Here is a 20398-nt window from a genome sequence, read left to right on the forward strand (position 1 = left end):
ACTATATATAAAACAGACGAACAACAAAGTCCTACTGTATAGCATGGAACTATATTCACTATCCTGCAATAAACCACAATGGAAAAGAATATGAAAAAGAATATACACACACATATATTTTATATATATATATATATATATATATATAAAACTGAATCACTTTGCTGTATACCAGAAACTAACACAACATTGTAAATCAGCTATACTTCAATTTAAAGAAAAAAGAAACCCATTTTATAGATGAAGAAACTGAGTTTCAGAGAAGCTGACTGACTTGTCCGAGGGCATGCAGATAGTAAGTGGCAGAACAAAACTTTAAGCCTGGAAGTCTGCCTCCAAAATCTGAGCTCCCACACAACATACCATATAAACGTGCTTGGAATTCAGAAATGACAAAGACCCCTGCTAACCAGGGTGACTGGTCAAGCAGGCAACCATGAGATGAGTCCTGGAAGAATGTGTAAGAGTCACATGGCACAGAGAACGGGTGAAATCCTTGGCTGGGATATCCAGATAAAGAAGTTTTAGAAGCAAGAACTCAGAACACATATTTAGAATAAGATGAAATAGCCACTCTGGTTAACTAGAGAGAGGAAGTATGAGGAAGAGGTGACAAAGTTGAAGCCAAACTACGGAAGGCCATGAGTGGGCAGCTGAAGAACACAGGCTCTTGGTGGACACTGGATGTTACTGAAAAGCAGCACAGAAGGCAAGGTGGGGCAGAATGCAGACTACAGAGACAGGCAGAGAGAATGGAGGTGGGGAAACTCGTTATGACACCACAACAACAGGTGAAGGCAGAGGGGGAGGAGAGAGCCGACTGTCCAGAAAGGAAAGAAATGAATGAGAAATACAACAAGGGGATTGTCAATGGGATTTGGGGCTGATGCGATGAGGGCAGAGGGGAAGAAGGGGAATGAGAAGGAAAGATCAGAGCTCACCCTGAGGTTTCCAACTTGAGTGAATGTGTGATGACAGTAGTGTCAGCTGTTCTAAACCTACCGGATTATATATAACCATGCATTCTTCTCACACTTAACACACTGCCCCTCCTCTGTTCTAGACAGATATGGATCATCCCATGTGAGTTTTCTCATCGTTCCTTTCTCAAACCTCAAAACCATTCTGTGTTTTGTCTCCTTTCCTACCATCTCTGGGAAAGAAGCAATTCTTTCTCTCCCTGAGTTTAAGAAAGTGCTGGTCAAGGGAAGGATTTCATGTAAGGACAGGCTAGACTAGCACATGTTTGTAGCCTGCAAAGGAAAAACAAATAGAGAGGCAAGGATCAAAGGTGAAAGAGAGCGTGGGGATAATTGAAGAGTAGATGCCAGGAGGTGACGGGAGAGAAGGAGATGCTCAGCAGAGTTGAGCAGGTGAGCTTAGAAACCTGGAGGGACACCTTGTCCTCTGGAATAAAGGGAGAGAGAAAGTCAACCTAGATAGGAGACAAACAGCAAATGAAGACTCCAAGGTGGAGGTAAGCTTGACATGTTGATACTGCCTAACTTGGACCTTTTAAGACAAGCCGGATGTCTAAGCATAAACATTTTTCCTCTCACCCCCTCTCTCCCTGAGCCACAGCCACAATGGTCTCCTTACCATTTCTTTTTTTTAAATTGAAGTATAGTTGATTTACAATACTATTTTAGTTTCGGGTGTACAGCATAATGTTTCAACATTTTTACAGATTATACTCCACTGAAAGTCATTATAAGAGAATGGCTGTAATTCTCCCTGTGCTATATAATATATCCTTGTTGCATATCTATTTTATACTGAGTAGTTTGTATCTTTTAAGCCCATACCCCTAACTTGCCCCTCCCCCCGCCCCACTCCCCTCTGGTAACCACTAGCTTGTTTTCTACATCAGTCGCCTTGCCATGTCTTGAACATGTCAAGCTTTCCCTTGCCTGGGGTCCTTTTCATCCTCGCAGCTTCCTTTGATTGGAAGAGCCTCTCCCTGATCTTTGTGCAGTGCAAGAAAGATCTTTCTTGCACTGCACAAAGATCTTTGTGCAAGAAAGATCTTTCTTGCATCTTAGGTCCCAGCTTAATTATCACCTCCTCAGAGGTGATAATTCCCTGACCACTCAGTCTAATAATGGAGACCCAACCTCCTTGCCACTCACTACCCCGTTATTCTCTTTTACTTCCTTCATACCACATATCATTATTGCAAAGTATCTTAATTAGGTCTTTACACATTTGCTATTAGTCTCCTTCAACCATAACATTAATTCCATAAGCTCAGGGACCCTATATATGGTCTCATTCACCACATACTCCAACACTTAGAGCAGATCTGATAACAGAGTAGTCGCTCCACGAATATACACTGCACTCATGAATAAGTCAATGAATGATATGCTGTTGAGAAAATGGATACAGGCAGAAATGGAAATTTAAAGCAATCGTTTTATTACTGATATTCACAAGTATTTATTAGTTTTTTGAAGAACATTTTCCATCTACTCATGTGCCAGGACTTATGCAACTCTAAAGGGAATACTCAATCTGTAAAAATCCTAGTCCCTGCTTACAAAAGCCCATACTATTAGGGAAACATATGAGCACAGATCATTAAAATACAATGTACTATAAACTATAATAGCACTTATAATGCAAGGCAGTTAAGAACTGAGAGCTGTGAGAGCATACAATAAAGTGCTCCTAACTTAAGCAAGGCAAAGCCAGAAGACACAATTCTACTAAAGTGCTGAGGACAGGTGTGGCGCTTTGGTGGGTGGCTGCAATCGCAGAGGGTATGGAGTAACCATGAGGTAGAGAAGGTGGGACACACATACAACTCTCCCAAGAAGTTTTCCACTGAAATAAGGAATGAACTAAGATGCAAATTCATCAGGAAACAGAATCAAGAAAATTATTTTGAGCATGTCTCTAGTTTGAGGGAATAGAAAAGAGGTGAAGAGAAAATCTAAGGTAACCGAAAAGGGAGGGATTCCTTAAAGGGGCTAAATCTCAGAAGAGGCAAAAGAGAATAGCAGTTACACTCAGAGAAGAGGAGGACAGCTCATCCTATAAGACAGAAGAAGAGGAGGTAGCAATAACTATCTTTGAAGGTAAATCTACAAGTGGAGGGAGAAGAGTTTTAGCAAGCATAAGCTAAAGATTTTCTATGTTCTCCATGAAGTATGAGATCGACCATCTGCCAATACTGGCTGCTGAGGGAGAAGCTGGGGGAAAGGGAAGGAGGAGAATTTTACTGGTTGATAATTGGTGTGCAATGTTGCTGCCCTACGCTGCATCTTCACTGATTTTCAAAGTGAAAAATGTGTCCTTCTATCTCTCTTGAAATTTATGCAGCAACTAGTTGTGGCATACTGTCCACATGGGGGGATGGAACACAAGGTTACAAAAGCACATAATGCTAATGTCAGAGTCGTTCTGGCATTTGCAAAGCAATTTTAAAAAACATTAGCTAATTAATTAGCTCAATGATGACTTTAATCCTGTAGGTATATATGTGTACAAGGACTACTTTTTCTGTCTCCTTTGAGGCATTTGAAGACACAAGAGACTTTGTCTCAGTGGGAATGCTGTGGTAGATTACATTTGCTGTAAATAAGTAACATTTTTAGAAAGCAATGAGTTCCACTGAATTTATCCTGAAGAAAAAACAAATGGCAAAGCTAAATGAGAGACTCCCAGAATCAGACTGAAAATTCACCATAAGCCCAGAAATCTCCTCATTCTGGCTTTCTGAGGGTATTGGAGGCAAATAGCTCCAACTTCACAGAAAATATTGGGCAGGAACAAAAGTACAGATGTGCTGCCCATCTCAAGAAAAAGGTGTTCCACTGCTTGGCGTTTATACCAAGAGGAGCTACTGCCCACTCAGGTCCCATAATAAAAATCATTCCTCCATTAACAGGTTGAGCAATATCAGTTTGCCCAGAGTCGGAAACCAAGCAAAAACTGCCTTCCTCTCAGAACAACCAACGGCAAGGTGAAAGAAATACGTAACTGTATCCAGTCTCCCAGCAGGACATTTTTTGCCTGATTAAATGACCTCTCCTCTGAAGTGAAGCCTGTAAATAGTAGTGAGAGACCACTCCCTAGAGTGGCTTTAACCACAGAATTACCAACCTTTTCCTGAAAAGCTTCTTCCTTTTCTTCTTCACCAAGTCTTTCGATTGAGTTGATAGAGATGGCAGCAGGAGTCACGACGGCAACAGTATTTAGAGCTCAGCTCCAATCCTTGCTAACTGAGTGGCCCTGGGCAAGACGCCCACTATCCTTACATTCAAATTAGTAATGGTAACAGAATCCACCTCATAAGTTTGTTTTGAGAATTAAATTAGGGAATACATACGAAACACTTAGCCACAGAGACATACTTCGCGTGCATCCACGCTGTTAAGTGCTCAATAACTGGTAGTCTTTATTGCTGTTATTATGATTATAATTGCTGTAGTTATCATGGTTTTGGAGATGATGCCAGTGAAGGTCTGAGGAAAGAGAAATAATTATAAGTGACTAATAAGTGATGAGAGTGGCTGGGAACCTCAAATCCTACTGCAAGGGCAACTCTGTGAGTCTTGGTGGGACATGTGTAGTCAACTGATTTGGAGATTCATCAGGAAAGTCTTCAACACAATGAACCTGGTCTAATTAATAAGTCCCATTCTTTCTTTTCAGAAGGCTCATTCACTATAGGATCTTACGTGGGTTTTTTTTCTCCCCAGCTTTATTGAGATATGATTGGCATATAACATTGTAAGTTTAAGATATATAATGTGATAATTTGATACATATATTGTCATACTGAGTGAAGTAAGTCAGGCAGAGAAAGACAAATGATGATATTGCTTATATGTGGAATCTAAAAAAATGGTACAAATGAACCTATTTACAAAACAGAAATAGAGTCACAGATGTAGAAAATAAACTTATGGTTACCAAAGGGGAAAGGGGGGAGGGATAAATTGGGAGGCTGGGTTTGACATATACACACTACTATATATACAATAGATAACTAACAAGAACCTACTGTATAGCACAGGGAACTCTACTCAATACTCCGTAATGACCTATATGGGAATAGAATCTGAAAAAAAGAATGGAGTATGTATATGTATAGGATCTTATGTTTAGAAGGAAGCTAGAAAATCAAGACTGTCTAGTCATTTGCGCTATAATCTCTTCTACAACCTCAGCAAGACAGTTGCCCAGACTTTGCTTGGATGCCTTGAGTGACAGAGAATACATTATTTTAAAGGCAACTTTGGACAGCTCTCATTGAAATGTTTTCATTGTATTTAATACCCAGCTTCCACTCAACTGCCCCAGTTCTTCTTCCTGAAGATATATGAACCATGTCCAAATCCACTTCATAAGACAGTCCTTCACATATGAAGACAACTCTCAACCCATGAGCTCAGGCATCTTTCCCTCAGGTTAAATGTTCCTGGATCCATCAGTCAACTCTTTTTATGTCAGACTCTTGAGCACACTGCTATCTGTTTCACAGCTCGGCTCTAAACATGTTCTGTCAACTAGTCAGCTAACCTTTTAAGTGCTTATCATTCAGAACTGAAGAGAAATATTCCCAGTAACCAGATTATCACACAGTGGTGATGATGATGGTGTTGATAAACACAGTTTACCAAGCATTTTCTATATGCCAGGCATTGTTCTAAGGAGTTTAAAATTATTATCTCAGTTAATACAACAACCCTATCAAGTAGGTATAATTATTCCACCCATTTAATAAATAAGCAAAGTGAGGTACAGAGAGGGTTAAGTAACTTGCCCAGCATTCCACAGATTGTGGGAATAGAGGCGGGTTTTGCAGCCAAGAACTCTAGCTCCAGAGCGTACTATTTTCGCCAATAAATTATACTATAGAACTGTCGTCTCCTTTGTTTTCATACCTTTATTAATTCAGTCTCAGAACATTAAGGCACATAATTTCTATCATTCTCAGCTCCCTGCCATTCACAAAGTTGACGAGCATGCTCTCTTACCTTCCCTCAAGCCCCGTAATAAATGGCGAGTAAGACAAAGCATTGGACATTCACCAGAAACTTCCATGTAAGTCAAAATGGACCCATTTACCAGGACCCAGTGGTATATTTAAATAGACACTGCTTTACTGAATAGCTCTTACATCCAATCCCTTTTTCCCCATCTTGTGGATGAGGATATCACAAAGGGTATTGCCAAATACCTTGCTGATACTTCGCTATGCTAGGCCCACGGTACTTTTCTGAGCTTTAAGTATAGTAACAATATTGAATAATATGTGAGTTTAGTTTGCTTATATGGCTTGCATTTAGTGTTTTTAGTGAATGACTATGGTTCTCTTTTTTCTTCAGTGGGCTCATATCTTCTGTTAATAATGCAATCCAAAATCTTTCCCAGATGCCAATGAAGTTCGTAAGCCCATAACTTGCACTGTCTACACTTTTTCCATCTTTAGTCATTACAAACCTCCCCCATTCTCTACAGTTTCTCAAAAACCAACTGGATTTCAAAAATCTTATTTTCAAATCCTCTCTGTATCATTCATCTAAGTCAAGAAATTTGATTTAATGCAGACCAATCAGGTGTTTTCTAACAGGCTCTGATATTAAATTTCCTAACTTTGTCTATCTTTTCCTGGCCAAAGACCTATTTTCTTGTCAGAGAAGACAGGGGTAAAATAGGAGTGAGGAATTCTTTCACATCATTTAGGGCTCTGTTGCCAATGACAGAAAATCTAGCTCATGCTGGCTTAGACAGAAGAAGGAATGTAATCAATCATGGCTGGAAAGGCAGAGGTAGTCTAGGTGGAAGAATGTTTAATCCAGGGCCTTAAAATGTCACCAGAACCTAGTTTCTCCCCATATTTTAGCTCTGCTTTTCTCCATTCTAGCTTCATTTTTAGTCCCATTGTGGCAGCAAGATGGCGGCCAGAAGGTCAGTTTTATACCATCCCAAGTTGTAGCTCAAAGGAAGGAGAAGTACCCCCCTACAAGATATAAACAGAGTCCTGAGACTGAATGTCACTGATCCAAACTGTGACATTAGGTGTGGGTTAGGTGCCCAGCTATGAACAAAATAACCACAGCCAGAGTAATGGAAGTTCCTGATGGACTTAGAGCTCACATGCTCATCAGGTGAGCCAGGAATGGAGTCAATGCCACTACATCACTGGACTGAGCATGAAGGAAAGTAAAAATCAAGAAACATTTATTGAAATAAGGGAAAATGAATACCAGATCTCTTAAAAAAATGTTTACTGTATCTCACTTCTCCATCAATAGCCCATCAATTATAAGTAGCAAACCATTCTTTAATATCTTCTTCAGGCATTAACTGAAGAACGTCTTTCTCTTTGCCACAGCCCTGCAACACTAAATATCCTGTGGCTTCAGCCCCGCTGACACTCTTCCTCAGGTACACACCACTTTCTTACAGCCACCCTGGGCTAAGTGCTCACACCTTGCCTCCTCTGTGAAATAAACCTCATATTCATCATACATCCCCAGTAGCTCAGGGCTTTGTCTCCTCTTCCTCTGTGGCATCAAATGCCATTCTCTCCCCTGCCCATTTCAGCTCCTGGTAATCCAGAAGGTAATCTCTTTTCAAGAAGATCCAGTTTATCCTCTTCAAAAATTTTCATTCTTAAACTGACTCACATGACATTGCCAATATTTGACTTTTTTTTTTACCCAGAAAAATGGCAATTTCTATGGTCAACCCAATAGGCCTCTCCTGAGACACAGTTTCTCCTCTTTCTTGTCTTCTTCTGCTACATTCTTCCAATTTCCCAGATTCTGATTCATGTTTCCACTTTTTTCTACCTTGTTGGAATCTTGTCCTTCTTGGTCTCCTTTTTGCATTGGCCCTTCCATTCTGCCAAGGCATTCTTCCCTCCAAGCTCACACTGTGCGTATCTTCCTAAGGATGGGGAAATAAATTCTGCTTTGCTATCCAACTTGTCTTTCTACATTAGAAGTATTCCACAGTAGTGTGTGTTTGGTTTGACAATGATAACGATCCGCATTTTACAGATCAAGACATGGGTGTTCAAAGAGGTTGTATGGTTTTCTAATTAGTACCAGAAATGCATCTGGTAGCCAGGTTCTAATTCAGTTGCTCTTTTTTAAGATACATTGGATTCTCCTAACTTCTGCAGTTTTTTAATCGCAGAAACAGCAAATAGCAGTAAGTGCTTCCTTAAACATACCTGATCAATTTGGTTTCATTTATTAACATAAATAGTAACATTAGCATTTGCACAGTGCTTTACAGTTTATAAAGCACCTCCATCTTTTTTATCCCATTTGTTCCCAACATGAAAATGCCTGAAGTAAGTATTATTATCTGATGAAAAAACTGAGGCTAAGAGCATTCAAGTGGCTTGCTAAGAGTCTTGCAGCTGGTAATGAATGAGTCTACACAAGACTCAAACCCTGGACCTGTGCTTCCAAAGTCAACCCTCCTCTCATCTTCCATGTTGACCCTAAAACCCTCACTGGATCTTGCTCATCATGGGGCCACACAGTATTCTCAAAGCTATAAGAAAAAGGAAATTTTTAGGCCCAATGCCATGACCTAAATTTGCCTAGTTATGGACAGAGTGATTTATCCCCACCTGAGAAATCAGAAAGGACACCAAAACAAGAGCCTGAGAAGCACAGAGGCAGGAAAAATGAGAACAGGGGTAAAAAAAAAAAAGTATAGCGAGTGAGAAAGAGGACAATACAAAAGAAAAACCAGAAGAGAAATTGTGATCGCATAACAGACAGCAGAAAAGACAGTGAGACAGGACAAAATAAGCATATATTTTTTTAAAAGAAAAGCAACAACAAACACATTATCCTAAAGCCCACAGGTGCCAGCAATTCAAATAAACATATAGCAACTAACAGAATTAACACAGCCTTAAATAGCCTGGCTCACCAGATGTGGACTCCTATCAGGGTTCTATAAAATGTAAAGTTATTACAGATTAAACCATTAGTCATCTGTTCGGAGACTATCTCTGGCTGCAAAATCCCATTCAGTTTTAAGTGGCTAATAATCACAAAGGGATGTGGATTGTAATGTGCACAATGATGTTCTACCCAATCCTTTTTCCTTTAAATATGTGTTCCACTCACCCCGTTCTCCTGCTTTCCTTCCTCCCCACTAGAGATGCCATGAGAAAAGAAAGGTGGGATAGACCAGTCGGTCTCAGAGTTCTCAGCAGCAGGTGAGCTTCTCCATGGGCAATGGAGAGCCAAATGGAGAACCAACATGCCAGCGGAGAAGTAACAGATTGAGGGGAAAGGAAGATGGTGTAGAAAGAACCAAGTCAAACAACACAGAAGACGCCAACACATAGGAGGATATTGTGATGGGCTTTAGTCAGCTCCCTGGTCCTCATAATAGAGACACTATTCATGCAACTCAGCCTTGATTTGGCTTTCCTCTACTGCACTGTGCTTCATCCAACAACAGTAGCTCAGTAATGTCAAGGACAGAGGAAAGGAGAAATAAATGTCCTGACAAGGAGGGTCATTGGAAACTGAAATGGGAGTTAGAAGGAAGCACTTTTCTGCAGAAACCTAAAGATTGAGAGAGGCACTCTCCTGGCCCAGTGCTAAAGCCAATGGACCAGCCTTCCCAACTCTTCCTCATCTCCCTAGGACAAAAAGATGAATCAAGTAGAAGTAGTAGATGGACTAACTTCAGTTCTCAAGGAATTTAAAGCCTGACGGACAAGCTGTCAATCTATGTCATTCTACTACTTCAGATCCTTCAATGGCTCTCCATTACCCCAAGTCCAAGGGTAGAGTGTGATATAAAGCTCTCTATGACCTGGCCCCTACCTAACTTTTCAGATACATTTTCAGAACTCCTGATCTTATATTTTGTGCCCTGACATTGGCAAACTGTTTGTAAGTTCCTCACCCAGACACCACGACGTGCCCTGTCTCTGGGCCCTTGCTCATGCTGCCCCATCACCCCGGAGCACCACTTCTTCCTTGTTCATTTCTACCTGTCTTCAAGCCGCCCTTGGGCATCATCTCCTCCACAGCGTTTTCCTGAACCCCATGATATACTAAGTCCTTCTCCTCGGCAGCCCCACCGCACCTGTGAATGCCTCTTTTTTTGTGCATTAACTGCTTTTCCTTGAAATTATATTTGTGTGTCTCCCACTAACTGTGAGGTCCTCTGAGGCAAGAACTGTGTCTGATTCATCTCTCTGTCTTAGCACACTCCTTGGCATACTGTATTTTTTCAGCATATACCTGTGGATCTAAACTCTGCCACATTTTAGAGCTCCATGAGGTTAGCTCAGTAATGAATTAATGTATTTATTTGTTCCAGACATGCTTATTGAGTGTTTTATTTTATGCCAGGAACTCTTCTAGGTGCTGGGGAAACACCTGTGAACAGATGAGGCCTTTGTCCTCAGGGAGCTTACATTTTTGTAGAAGGGAGATTGACAGTTGTCAAATAAACCAGTGTCCAAAGGAAACAGACTAGATAATGACTGAGGGTGGGTAGGATGGGTTATTCCAACTTCAGTGAAGATGAGAGAATTTTAGTAAGGCAAACCTCAGAATAAAGTTGTGTTTTTCCCCCAGATAGTGATTTGGTAATACGGGAAATACAAACATACGCACGTGCTAATGTATATTCACTTACTCTTAAATTTATTTCATAAACTGTTTTATAAGAATATTACATAATCCTTAATCATAATTATTGTAGCAAAACATCACTGTATATTTATATATGGTTTCACTTTTACGTATATTATTTTATTTGTTCTTAAGAACACAACAGAGGTCTTATCATCTCCATGTTATAGGTTAGGAAACTGAGGCTCAAATAAGACCAGTGGCTTATTCCAGGCCATATAGCCCGTAAAGTAATAAGGCTGGTATTCCCAATAAGGTTTTCTGATTTTAAACCCAATATTCTTTTCATTTATACTATGATGCCTCCTCAAAGCCTTTTCAATCCCATTCTTCTCAGAGTGGGTTCCAACCCATTTCTTTTAGTCTTGCTGGGCCTTTTTATGTAATACTTCACTCATTTCAGATAGCTGGGAGGTTCCTAAAAGATTCAACTATTGCCATGTCTGGATGTTCTTTAATGATCCCAAGAAAGTCACATTGTCAATAGTGCCTAAGAGCATTTATCTAAAAGCTTTTTTTTTAACTTACAAACATGTGATTTCATTTGGCAAATATTTATTGAGCGCCCACTAGGTGCTAAGAACAATTCTAAGAGCTGGGGACACAACAAGAACAAAAATATGACAGACATGTTAAAACACAAAAGCACGAAGAGGTACAAGGTGGGGATTTTTGTGATGCTTGAGTGGACACAAATATTGAATTGATAACTAGGGCATGCAGAGTACTTCAATAATTGGATGATAACATGGACCCTCTCTGTCACACTTTTACTCTGGAATCAAGTTAGAAGCTGTGTGCACAGGTGAAATCCACAATCATTTTGACTCGAGTGGAGCCAGCAATATCACAAAAACAAAAAACCCAATCCAAAAATGAGCAGAAGACGTAAATAGACATTTCTCCAAAGAAGACGTACAGATGGCCAAAAACTACATGAAAAGATGCTCAACATCACTAATCATTAGAGAAATGAAAATCAAAACCACAATGAGGTATCACCTCACACCAGTCAGAATGGCCATCATCAAAAAATCTATAAGCAATAAATGCTGCAGAGGGTGTGGAGAAAAGGGAGCCCTCCTGCACTGTTGGTGGGAATGTAAGTTGATACAGCCACTATGGAGAACAGTATGGAGGTTCCTTAAAAAACTACAAATAGAACTACCATATGACCCAGCAATCCCACTACTGGGCATATACCCTGAGAAAACCTTATAATTCAACAAGAGTCACATACCACAATGTTCACTGCAGCTCCATTTACAATAGCCAGGACATGGAAGCAACCTAAGTGTCCATCGACAGATGACTGGATAAAGAAGATGTGGCACATAATGTACAATGGAATATTACTCAGCCATAAAAAGGAATGAAATTGAGTTACTTGTAGTGAGGTGGATGGACCTAGAATGTAATGTCATACAGAGTGAAGTAACTCAGAAAGAGAAAAACAAATACCGTAGACTAACACATATATATGGAATCTAAAAAAAAAAAAAATGGTTCTGAAGAACCTAGAGGCAGGACAGCAATAAAGACGCAGGCGTAGAGAATGGACTTGAGGACATGAGGAGGGGGAAGGGGAAGGTGGGACGAAGTGAGAGAGTGGCATGGACATATATACACCACCAAATGTAAAATAGATAGCTAGTGGGAAGCAGCCGCATAGCACAGGGAGATCAGCTCGGTGCTTTGTGACCGCCTAGAGGGGTGGGTTAAGGAGGGTGGGAGGGAGACACAAGAGGGAGGGGATATGGGGATATATGTATACATATAGCTGATTCACACTTTGTTGTACAGCAGAAACTAACACAACATTGTAAAGCATTTATACTCCAATAAAGATGTGATAGATAGACAGATAGATAGATAAAAGAGTGGAGCCAGAACTTAACTTTCAGGTGTGAAGTAACTGTAGTTCCAAAGATAAAAACTATTTTGTGCCACACACAAAGTATCAACGATCTGGAAGAGAAATCCCATAAGGTCTTCACCATGTCCCCATTTTGAAAAAAATGAAACATAAAAGCACCCAGCTCAGCTTAAGGCCGTTTAGAGCCACAAATGGCCAGAGGTGACAGAAAAAGAAAGAAAGAGAAAGAAAGAGATAGGGAAGGGAAGAAGAAGTTGTAAAATAACGGCTGACTGTTCTAAGGGGAAATAGTTAAAGTGGGTAAGTGGGATTTATCAAGGAGGGAAGTCCCAACATAGCTGGAAGCTTTTAGTGTTTACGAAATTGTCAAAGAGAAATGCCAGGAACAAGAGAAGAATTTCCTAGACTTTCCCACAGAAAAGAGAATTATGATTAAATGGAAAGAAAGACTATGCCAGGATTTCATTAAACTCAAAGCTATCTGTTTAAAGCACTCAGACAAATGAGAAGGCCTCCCAACTCCCTTAGAAAGACCATACTATATACATAAAGGAGAGATGGTGCAAAAGTTTATATTAAGTTCTTGTTTCGCCTACCACCTCCTTCACTGTTTTGGACTTTCTTTCTTCTAACTTGATCTGGATTTACATTCTGCTTAGCTGCTAGCTAAGATATGTGCATATTTTTATTACTATTACCGTTATTTCTGTCACTGACACTGGTTTTCAGAACTGCCTTTAATTTTTAAGCTATTAAGTGCCACTTTTCACAGACTTTTGAAGCTGTCTGCTCTCCATCTGGACAGTGTAGTATGTGAGTACGTGTGTGTGGGTGTGCGTGTGTGTGCAGACTTTATTTACTTTAGGTTCTGCATGGATAAAATCATCAGAGATATCTTCATGTTTTTATGAGACTTGTTTCAAAATATTCACGGGCATCCTTCCTGATTGATAGATCTGCGGTTGGGAAATTGCTCCTTTGTCTCAAAATACATAATGGAGAGATAGTTCAACATAATTGTGTGCAGGGGAAAATTAGTCCTAGAGGCCACCCCTAGACCCAGTCCAGGAGAAGCTCCAGGCTCAGGGCTGCTTCACGACAAAAATGGATGAGCTCTCCACAGCAGTCAATGCCTAATTCATTCCTGAGCTACAAACGTGGAACAAGAATGCTTCTATCTGGGCTTCCCTGGTGGCACAGTGGTTGAGAGTCCGCCTGCCAATGCAGGGGACACGGGTTCGTGCCCCGGTCTGGGAGGATCCCACATGCCGCGGAGTGGCTAGGCCCGTGAGCCATGGCCGCTGAGCCTGCGCGTCCGGAGCCTGTGCTCCACAACGGGAGAGGCCACAACAGTGAGAGGCCCGCGTACCTCATGAGAGTGCAATTCCAATGGAGTGTGATTTAATGGTGTTTAAGAATCTTTCAGGGTTCATTAGACAGAGTAGTTTATACCGTTATTCTATTCAAATAGGAGTGAATCCCAGGGAAGAAGTGCGCTATGTCTACTGCAATTCCGTCAGGAATGACCTGTGGAGACCCTGTAGCCAGCAGAAGCCTAGGTAATGTCCAGCAGAGAGAGGAAAACTCTCTAAGACTTTTCTCCTGTCATTTTTCCTTCAGAACAAGGACAATACAAAGCTGTAATTGGATTTTTCCCTCCTTTGTCATGTCTCTCCTTCCTCCCCCTTTCCCTCAATGCACACATGGTTTATTGTAGCAAGGCCCAGCTCAAATATCAATTCTTCTCCAATGCTGACTCCCACCTAAAATGTATCTGTTTCCTCTGCTCAATTAGATCACTTCGTCTGTGGCACTGAACACACAGTGCCCTGAGCTATAATTATTCCCTTACAGATCTCATCTCCCTTCCCAGATTACAAAGTCTTCAACAAGGAGACCGTGGTTTGCAAAGAGCCATTAAGGTTAGTTACCGCACAAAAAAGGTACCCAATGATTATTTGATAAATGTCTCCATTCAATAAATAATTATTATGCACCTGCTCTATGCCAGGTATAACAGACGCAACTCCTGTCTAGACACAGCTCACAGCCGAGTGGCGTGAGTGAATGCATGTGCGATGCCATCTCATATGTAACTGATGTGCAACAAATTTCAAATAACCATAATGAGAATAAAACATGTGCCCTGAGAGGAGGCTCATAACATGTCACAAGGGATCTTTATCTACAAGAAAGAACACTGTTAGCTTCTCAAGGAATTTCCACAGGGAAATGGTATAGCTATCTTAGGCAATCAAGCTTAGTTTAGATTAAACAAAAAAGTGCAGTGCACTGCTCTGATGATACTGTGTGCTGAAAGAACTCCAGCAAATCAAGTTTGATTTTTTTTGCCTCAACAATTGACCTTAGAGATTGAACTTACACTTGACTGAAGCTCCTTTGCTCTCAGACAGCGGTCTCAACACATTAGCTACAATAGTAATAAATGAGTAATGGTAAAGCGCCACTGCTTTCTCACAGCTGCTAGCTCTCAGGGAGGGGAAAAAAAAGGAAAAACGAGTCTTCTGGGCCTTAATGTTATATTCTGAGCACTTTCCTTCATCTCGAATAATGAGACTCTTGGGAACACCAAGCTTAGCAAAGGTAAAATAATACATAAGTTATGTTTCAGACAAGACACACAACCACAAATTGAGCCACTTTTAGCTAAGGCTTCCCTACTTGCCAAGTCAAAAATACAAAATCAAACTTCACACAGGTCTAGTTCCTTGTGATTTCAAAGTCCTTTCGTCTGAGTTATTTCATGTAATTTATAAAGCACAGCTTCCTGTGGGATCAGGTTCCTCATTAGTTAGATGAGGAAACAGAACCACAGGGTACTTAAGTGGCGAACCCAAGGTCCTGCAACCAGCTTAAACTGGGATCAAAACCTAGGGCCTCTACTTTTAAGTCCAGAGTCTTTTCTGCTACAACCTATGGCCTCACAGAATAGATCAGAGGACAGATCCAGTCACTGACCTGAAAATTTCATTTGTTCTTAGACAGTCAGTGCATTAAATGGAATGGGTGAACCTTACCTCTTTAAGGCAGCCCATGAAGTTGTTGCTGACGGGTGAGCCTGGCAAGTCAGCGGTGCTTGGGCTTCCTCCCACATAGAAGAAGTCATCTGAGCCCAGCATGGTGTAGTCCTCTTGAGTGTAGCCAGTCGTGGTAAGGATGCCATCCACAGAGATTGTCACCTGGTGGAGGGACATAGGGACAAAAAAAAAACCCCAACAATGACCTTACAGTCCTATCAAAATCCAGGGGCTTCCCCTACCAGTGGCATCACTTTCATTAAGATTTGGGTGAGGTATTCTCTCTAATTTGGATTGCTTTTTGGTATGTGCAGCCAAGTTCCATTTTCTGGTCTGCCTCCCTGCGGCCCAAGCCTCCAGTGTCTCCCTGCAGACTCCTGGGAGAGTTCTTCCGGAACTGCCAAGCTGAGCAACTCGCTCTACCCATTGCCCTCTTCACTCAGTCAGGCTAGAAAATGGAACTATCCTCAGACGTCTCAGTTCATTGGTAAAATGAGCATTTACTTTTGAAAGATTGTCATTTATAGTGGTCGTGAGAAACAGCAAAGGAGATGTTTGACAATGGGGTTTGTTAGGGGGTTGGCCTTTGGTTGTTGATGTTTTTTTTCTTTTTCTTTTCTTTTTCTTTTTTTATTTGTTTCTTTTTGGGCTCACACCACGCTGACAAACATGCATTCAGGGAGGGAAGGAAAAGGGTCTTGATTTTGATGAGTCACGGGTGATACATGCCACGGACTACCCAGGACACCAACCCCTGTCCTCCCTTGTGTGCCATCACCACCAGCCGGAGAAGAAATGATCCAAACCAAAAAAGGCAACGCTAACAAAAAGAATGATGAGGCATAATAGCCAAAATAATAACAATGCCCACAGGAAATAGATGGCACCCATACACCCAACATCCATGAAAGGAGCAGAGGGCACAGAGAAGAGATGGGGCCTCGAAGCGTGCACACACCGTACACTGACACACCCATGCGAAAACCATCTGGAGCCAAGAGAGAAGGCAGAAGAATAAAGGGAGGGAAGTGGGACAAGGGAGAAGAGCGCTAAAGAAGAGAATCAAAATCCACTTCACACTTACATGCACTAAACCAACGGAAAAACAAGATGCGAGTGAAAAGAAGAACACACACTCAAAACTAAAGGGCAGTCTTTCCCCTGCCTGCCACCCTCCCTTACTAACAAAAAAGAAAAGAAAAAGTCCAAACCCAACCCCAAAATATATGAAGGGTGAGAGGAGCATGAAGAAGCATGGAGACAAAAGAGAGAGAGAGGAGAACGTGGAGTGGGGTTGATGACTGGTAGGTTGTTAGTACTGAGGAGGAAAACAAGGGAACAGATTCTGATGCCCATGGGGAAATTCACGAGACAGGAACATGCCATGCAGAGTTTGTACGGAGAACACAAATTGGCACAGCTCCCTTTGGCCAAGGTGGGAAGTACGGTGAAGGGAGGGAAAGGAAGAATACAGGAAGTCGAGTACTTTCCTCCCCAGATCACCTGTGGCAGCCGTGGCCACACAAAAGGGTAAGAAAAAAGGGATTCGGGAGTGGGGAAGGGGGAAAAGAAAGGAGGACGAGTGAGGGGTAGGAAGACACGGAGAGAAGAAAGTCCTCAATAGAAATCTCTGTTGTCCCTAGTCGATAACTTGGAACTCGCAAAATAAGAAAACAAAACAAAACGAATTTAGCTCAACAAAGAACATTTCTTTAAAAAAACCTTTTTTTTAGGAAAAAAAAATTACAAAGTAGAGAAAAGGAAAACTGTCCCAACCAAACTCATCCAAATATTGTCAGGACAGGTGCATCCCCTTCCATTTTCTTCTTAAAGAAAAAGAAAGGCTCGTATTTAATTCAACAGAAAATTTTAAAAGAAGAAACAACTCTAAAGAGGATAAAAGGGGGGTTTGGGGAGGAAAAGGGGGGCAACACACGGCAAACCCAAAAAAAGAGACAATAAGAATGATATCTACCAGACAATGTAGTTTGTTTACCATAGCGTGTCCGATGCCTGAGTGCTTTGCGGAAAAGGGGGAAGAAAGGAAATTAAAAATTGTGAACAGAACGATTGTTAATTAAAAAAACTAAAAACAAAGATGAGTCGTTAGGGTGTTAGTACATTCGTCGGTTAGTAAAATGACACATTGCATGAATGATCTTGTGTTAGTTTTTCAAAAAAAAGGCACCCGACACAGAAAAAGAGAGTGGGGGAAGACAATGAGACCAAGACTCTATGGAAAACCTGGGGACCTGAGGCACAGCCAGGAAAGGAGCTGCAGTCCACCTTGTCTTTGTAACTCCCCTCTTCTCCCAAATACACTCAGACCAGACCTCACCCCAGTCAGAATTAGCATCATACTTACTTTCCAAGAGCTGTTCTGAAAGAACACCGCCCTGCTCCCTTCCCACCCTCTAGCACAAACACAATCCATCTGTCCTGAAAGAAAAGACCCCCAAGGTTTATCGTTCCACACGTAGATAAATACAGAGAGCTGAAATACCAATACTTTGGGGATTGTTTTTTCACATCTGACTCTGATTACATGCATGGACAATCATGATTTTCTCCTAGGACAAAAAGATCTTAAAACATTTACAGATCACATCTAGCACAGGAAGGCTACATATGTAGTTTACTCTGGGTTTCCATGGGTAATTTAAAGATCCACGACCCCCTTGATTTTGTGGATTTGTGCAGCAGGAGGGCAACTTTCTCCTCTTTCCTGTTCTCTCAGGTTTAAATAACTGTGTCGTTAGAATGCATCAAAAGAGTTGGAGTCTCCTTCACTAGCCAATAACGTTACTTTGTTTACTTTGCCAGAATGTCTCCTGTTAGAGTCACTCTCCCCTCATTCCTCTTTAAGAATGCTTTTCAAGCTTTTAAGCAATTTCTTGCTTGGATAGCAGAGAGAACTGGCAGGTTAAACATGATTAGAGAAGCCCTACAATTAGTCTTTTCTTCGCTGTTTTCAAATGTTAAATTGCCAACACACCCTGAGCTGGGAGGCTGGAAGGCTAGAAGATGGTTAACCCCAGTTTTGTGTTTGCGGTTTGACTAAAGTGGCATATAAAAGTAAAGCACTTCCTGTGATGGCCATGACCGTGGACTCAGGTCCTGGTTATAATTTAGAACAGATAATCCACGTTCCCTCCATTAATCAGAACCCCCAATAAAGTACCTGACCTTGGCCTGACTTGGCCCAAAAGCAGAACCGTAGCAGATGACCAAAAAGGAGGAAAGGGGGAAAGTTCTGCTCCATTTGGTAAGGAAACCCCGAGTAAGCGTTCCTCAGATGAATCTTTACCACAGAAGCCATTCAACCTTACCAAAAGAGTAGGCGAGACTGCCACCAGCTTATTGTCAAATATTTATGAAGTGACTTACAGTTTAACTGAAATAGACAGGGGCTTCCCACCCCTTCAAATGTATCCTAGGGAACTCAAAAAGATGTTATAAATGTACTTTTAATGGGAAAAATAATAATCTTAGCTGACTCAGGGTTGAAAGGATTGTACTTGCAAAATCAACTCTGCTTTTCTGAGATTTTTTTCCTCTTTCAATAAATTGCATTTGGATGCAAAATTCAGTGCAGATTCCGATGAGGTCCATTTTTAGGTGCATTTTCTCTAAAAGATTCATACTCCTTCTGCCGAGAAATGCCCCCAACACCCTAGGGCCTCAGTAGCCTTGTCTTGAGAGCTCTACTTAGCTGCATCCATGGGGACAGACAGAGGCAGTCACCTTTGGAAGAATCCTCAGCATGTAAATCACGTGCACGTCCCAGCGAGTCTAGCACCCAGACCATGGATGAGCTCATAATCCTTCTGGAACATAAGGTGCTTTGCACATTTAGCCACCACACGTGGAGGACTGTAATCACCATCTCACAAATGGAAACCGTGGTGTGGAAAGGTTAAATGCTGTGTCCAAGGGCACAGAGAGGAGTCGGGTCTTAGAACTTGGACGAGAAACCCTATGGTGTTGCCTTCCTCTGCTTGTTCAGACTAACTCAGCACAACCAATATTTGAATTACAGTTTGGTTCATCCCCATTTCAGTGTAAAGGACTGAATTAGGGCCCAACTCTATTTTAGAAAAGTGTTTTTAGTGGAAATGAAAGTGAGCCTTTTCCGGCTAATTGGAATCGTTCTAGAACGGCAAAGAAGCATGTGGGGTGGGAGAGAGCGAGCGAGAAACAGACTGGCTGGTGAGAACCACAACCCGATTCCGCTCCCCAGTACGTGAAAATCCCCCCTTAACTGACTAATGGCAGAAGGGTATTACTGTGCAACTGCCAGTCAAAACCGACAGAAGGTCATATTCTCCTTTTTGGTCTAGTCTCTGCTACTCAAACCTTTCAAGCCCTTCTATGTTAGCAAATGAAAATTTGATGTGGGCTCTTTTGGCCGCTGAGGGGGACTCTCCTGTAAGTACAGGTGGGGAATGATGAAAGGAAACATAAGCAACAGGATTCTTTGGCCTTGCAGGAAAAACACAGAACGGTGATTCAAAAATGTTCGACCTGTGTGTATGAAGATGACGGGGGATTCTAACTCTTAGGATTTGGCAACTTCATCACAGATAGAATAGCATCTCCATCCACGGGGCTTCCTTGACATGCTCAAGTGTGGAAGTGGGTATTTCGAATATTGTGTGCCTCCAATGTGGAGGAGCCTTCTCCCTTTACTGAGCATTATTAAGGAGTTACACTTTTATCAAACAGAAAACGTAGGCAAACACCTGTCAGTTCTCATGCTTTCATGTTTACATTAGGAGGCATTAAATCAATCACACTGCAGAAGAAAATTTGATAAGCACCTTCTGGAAATTTACATAATGCTC

General features: G+C 41.4%; 1 protein-coding gene across 3 annotated transcripts in view; it reads right to left on the minus strand.

Annotated features, from left to right (window-relative positions):
* Positions 1-20398, minus strand: part of NRXN3 (neurexin 3) — a 1615508-nt gene that overhangs the window by 1186848 nt on the left and 408262 nt on the right. For 2 of the 3 annotated variants that reach the window (XM_060004108.1, XM_060004110.1), the window contains one exon: positions 15555-15716. In XM_060004108.1, coding sequence (XP_059860091.1) covers positions 15555-15716 — 162 coding nt within the window. Of the gene's footprint in view, positions 1-15554; positions 15717-20398 lie in introns of those variants that run through there. The other variant, XM_069540412.1, reaches the window with a different exon arrangement.

The sequence above is a fragment of the Delphinus delphis genome, chromosome 2 (assembly GCF_949987515.2).
Source record: "Delphinus delphis chromosome 2, mDelDel1.2, whole genome shotgun sequence".
NCBI classification, from domain to species: domain Eukaryota; kingdom Metazoa; phylum Chordata; class Mammalia; order Artiodactyla; family Delphinidae; genus Delphinus; species Delphinus delphis.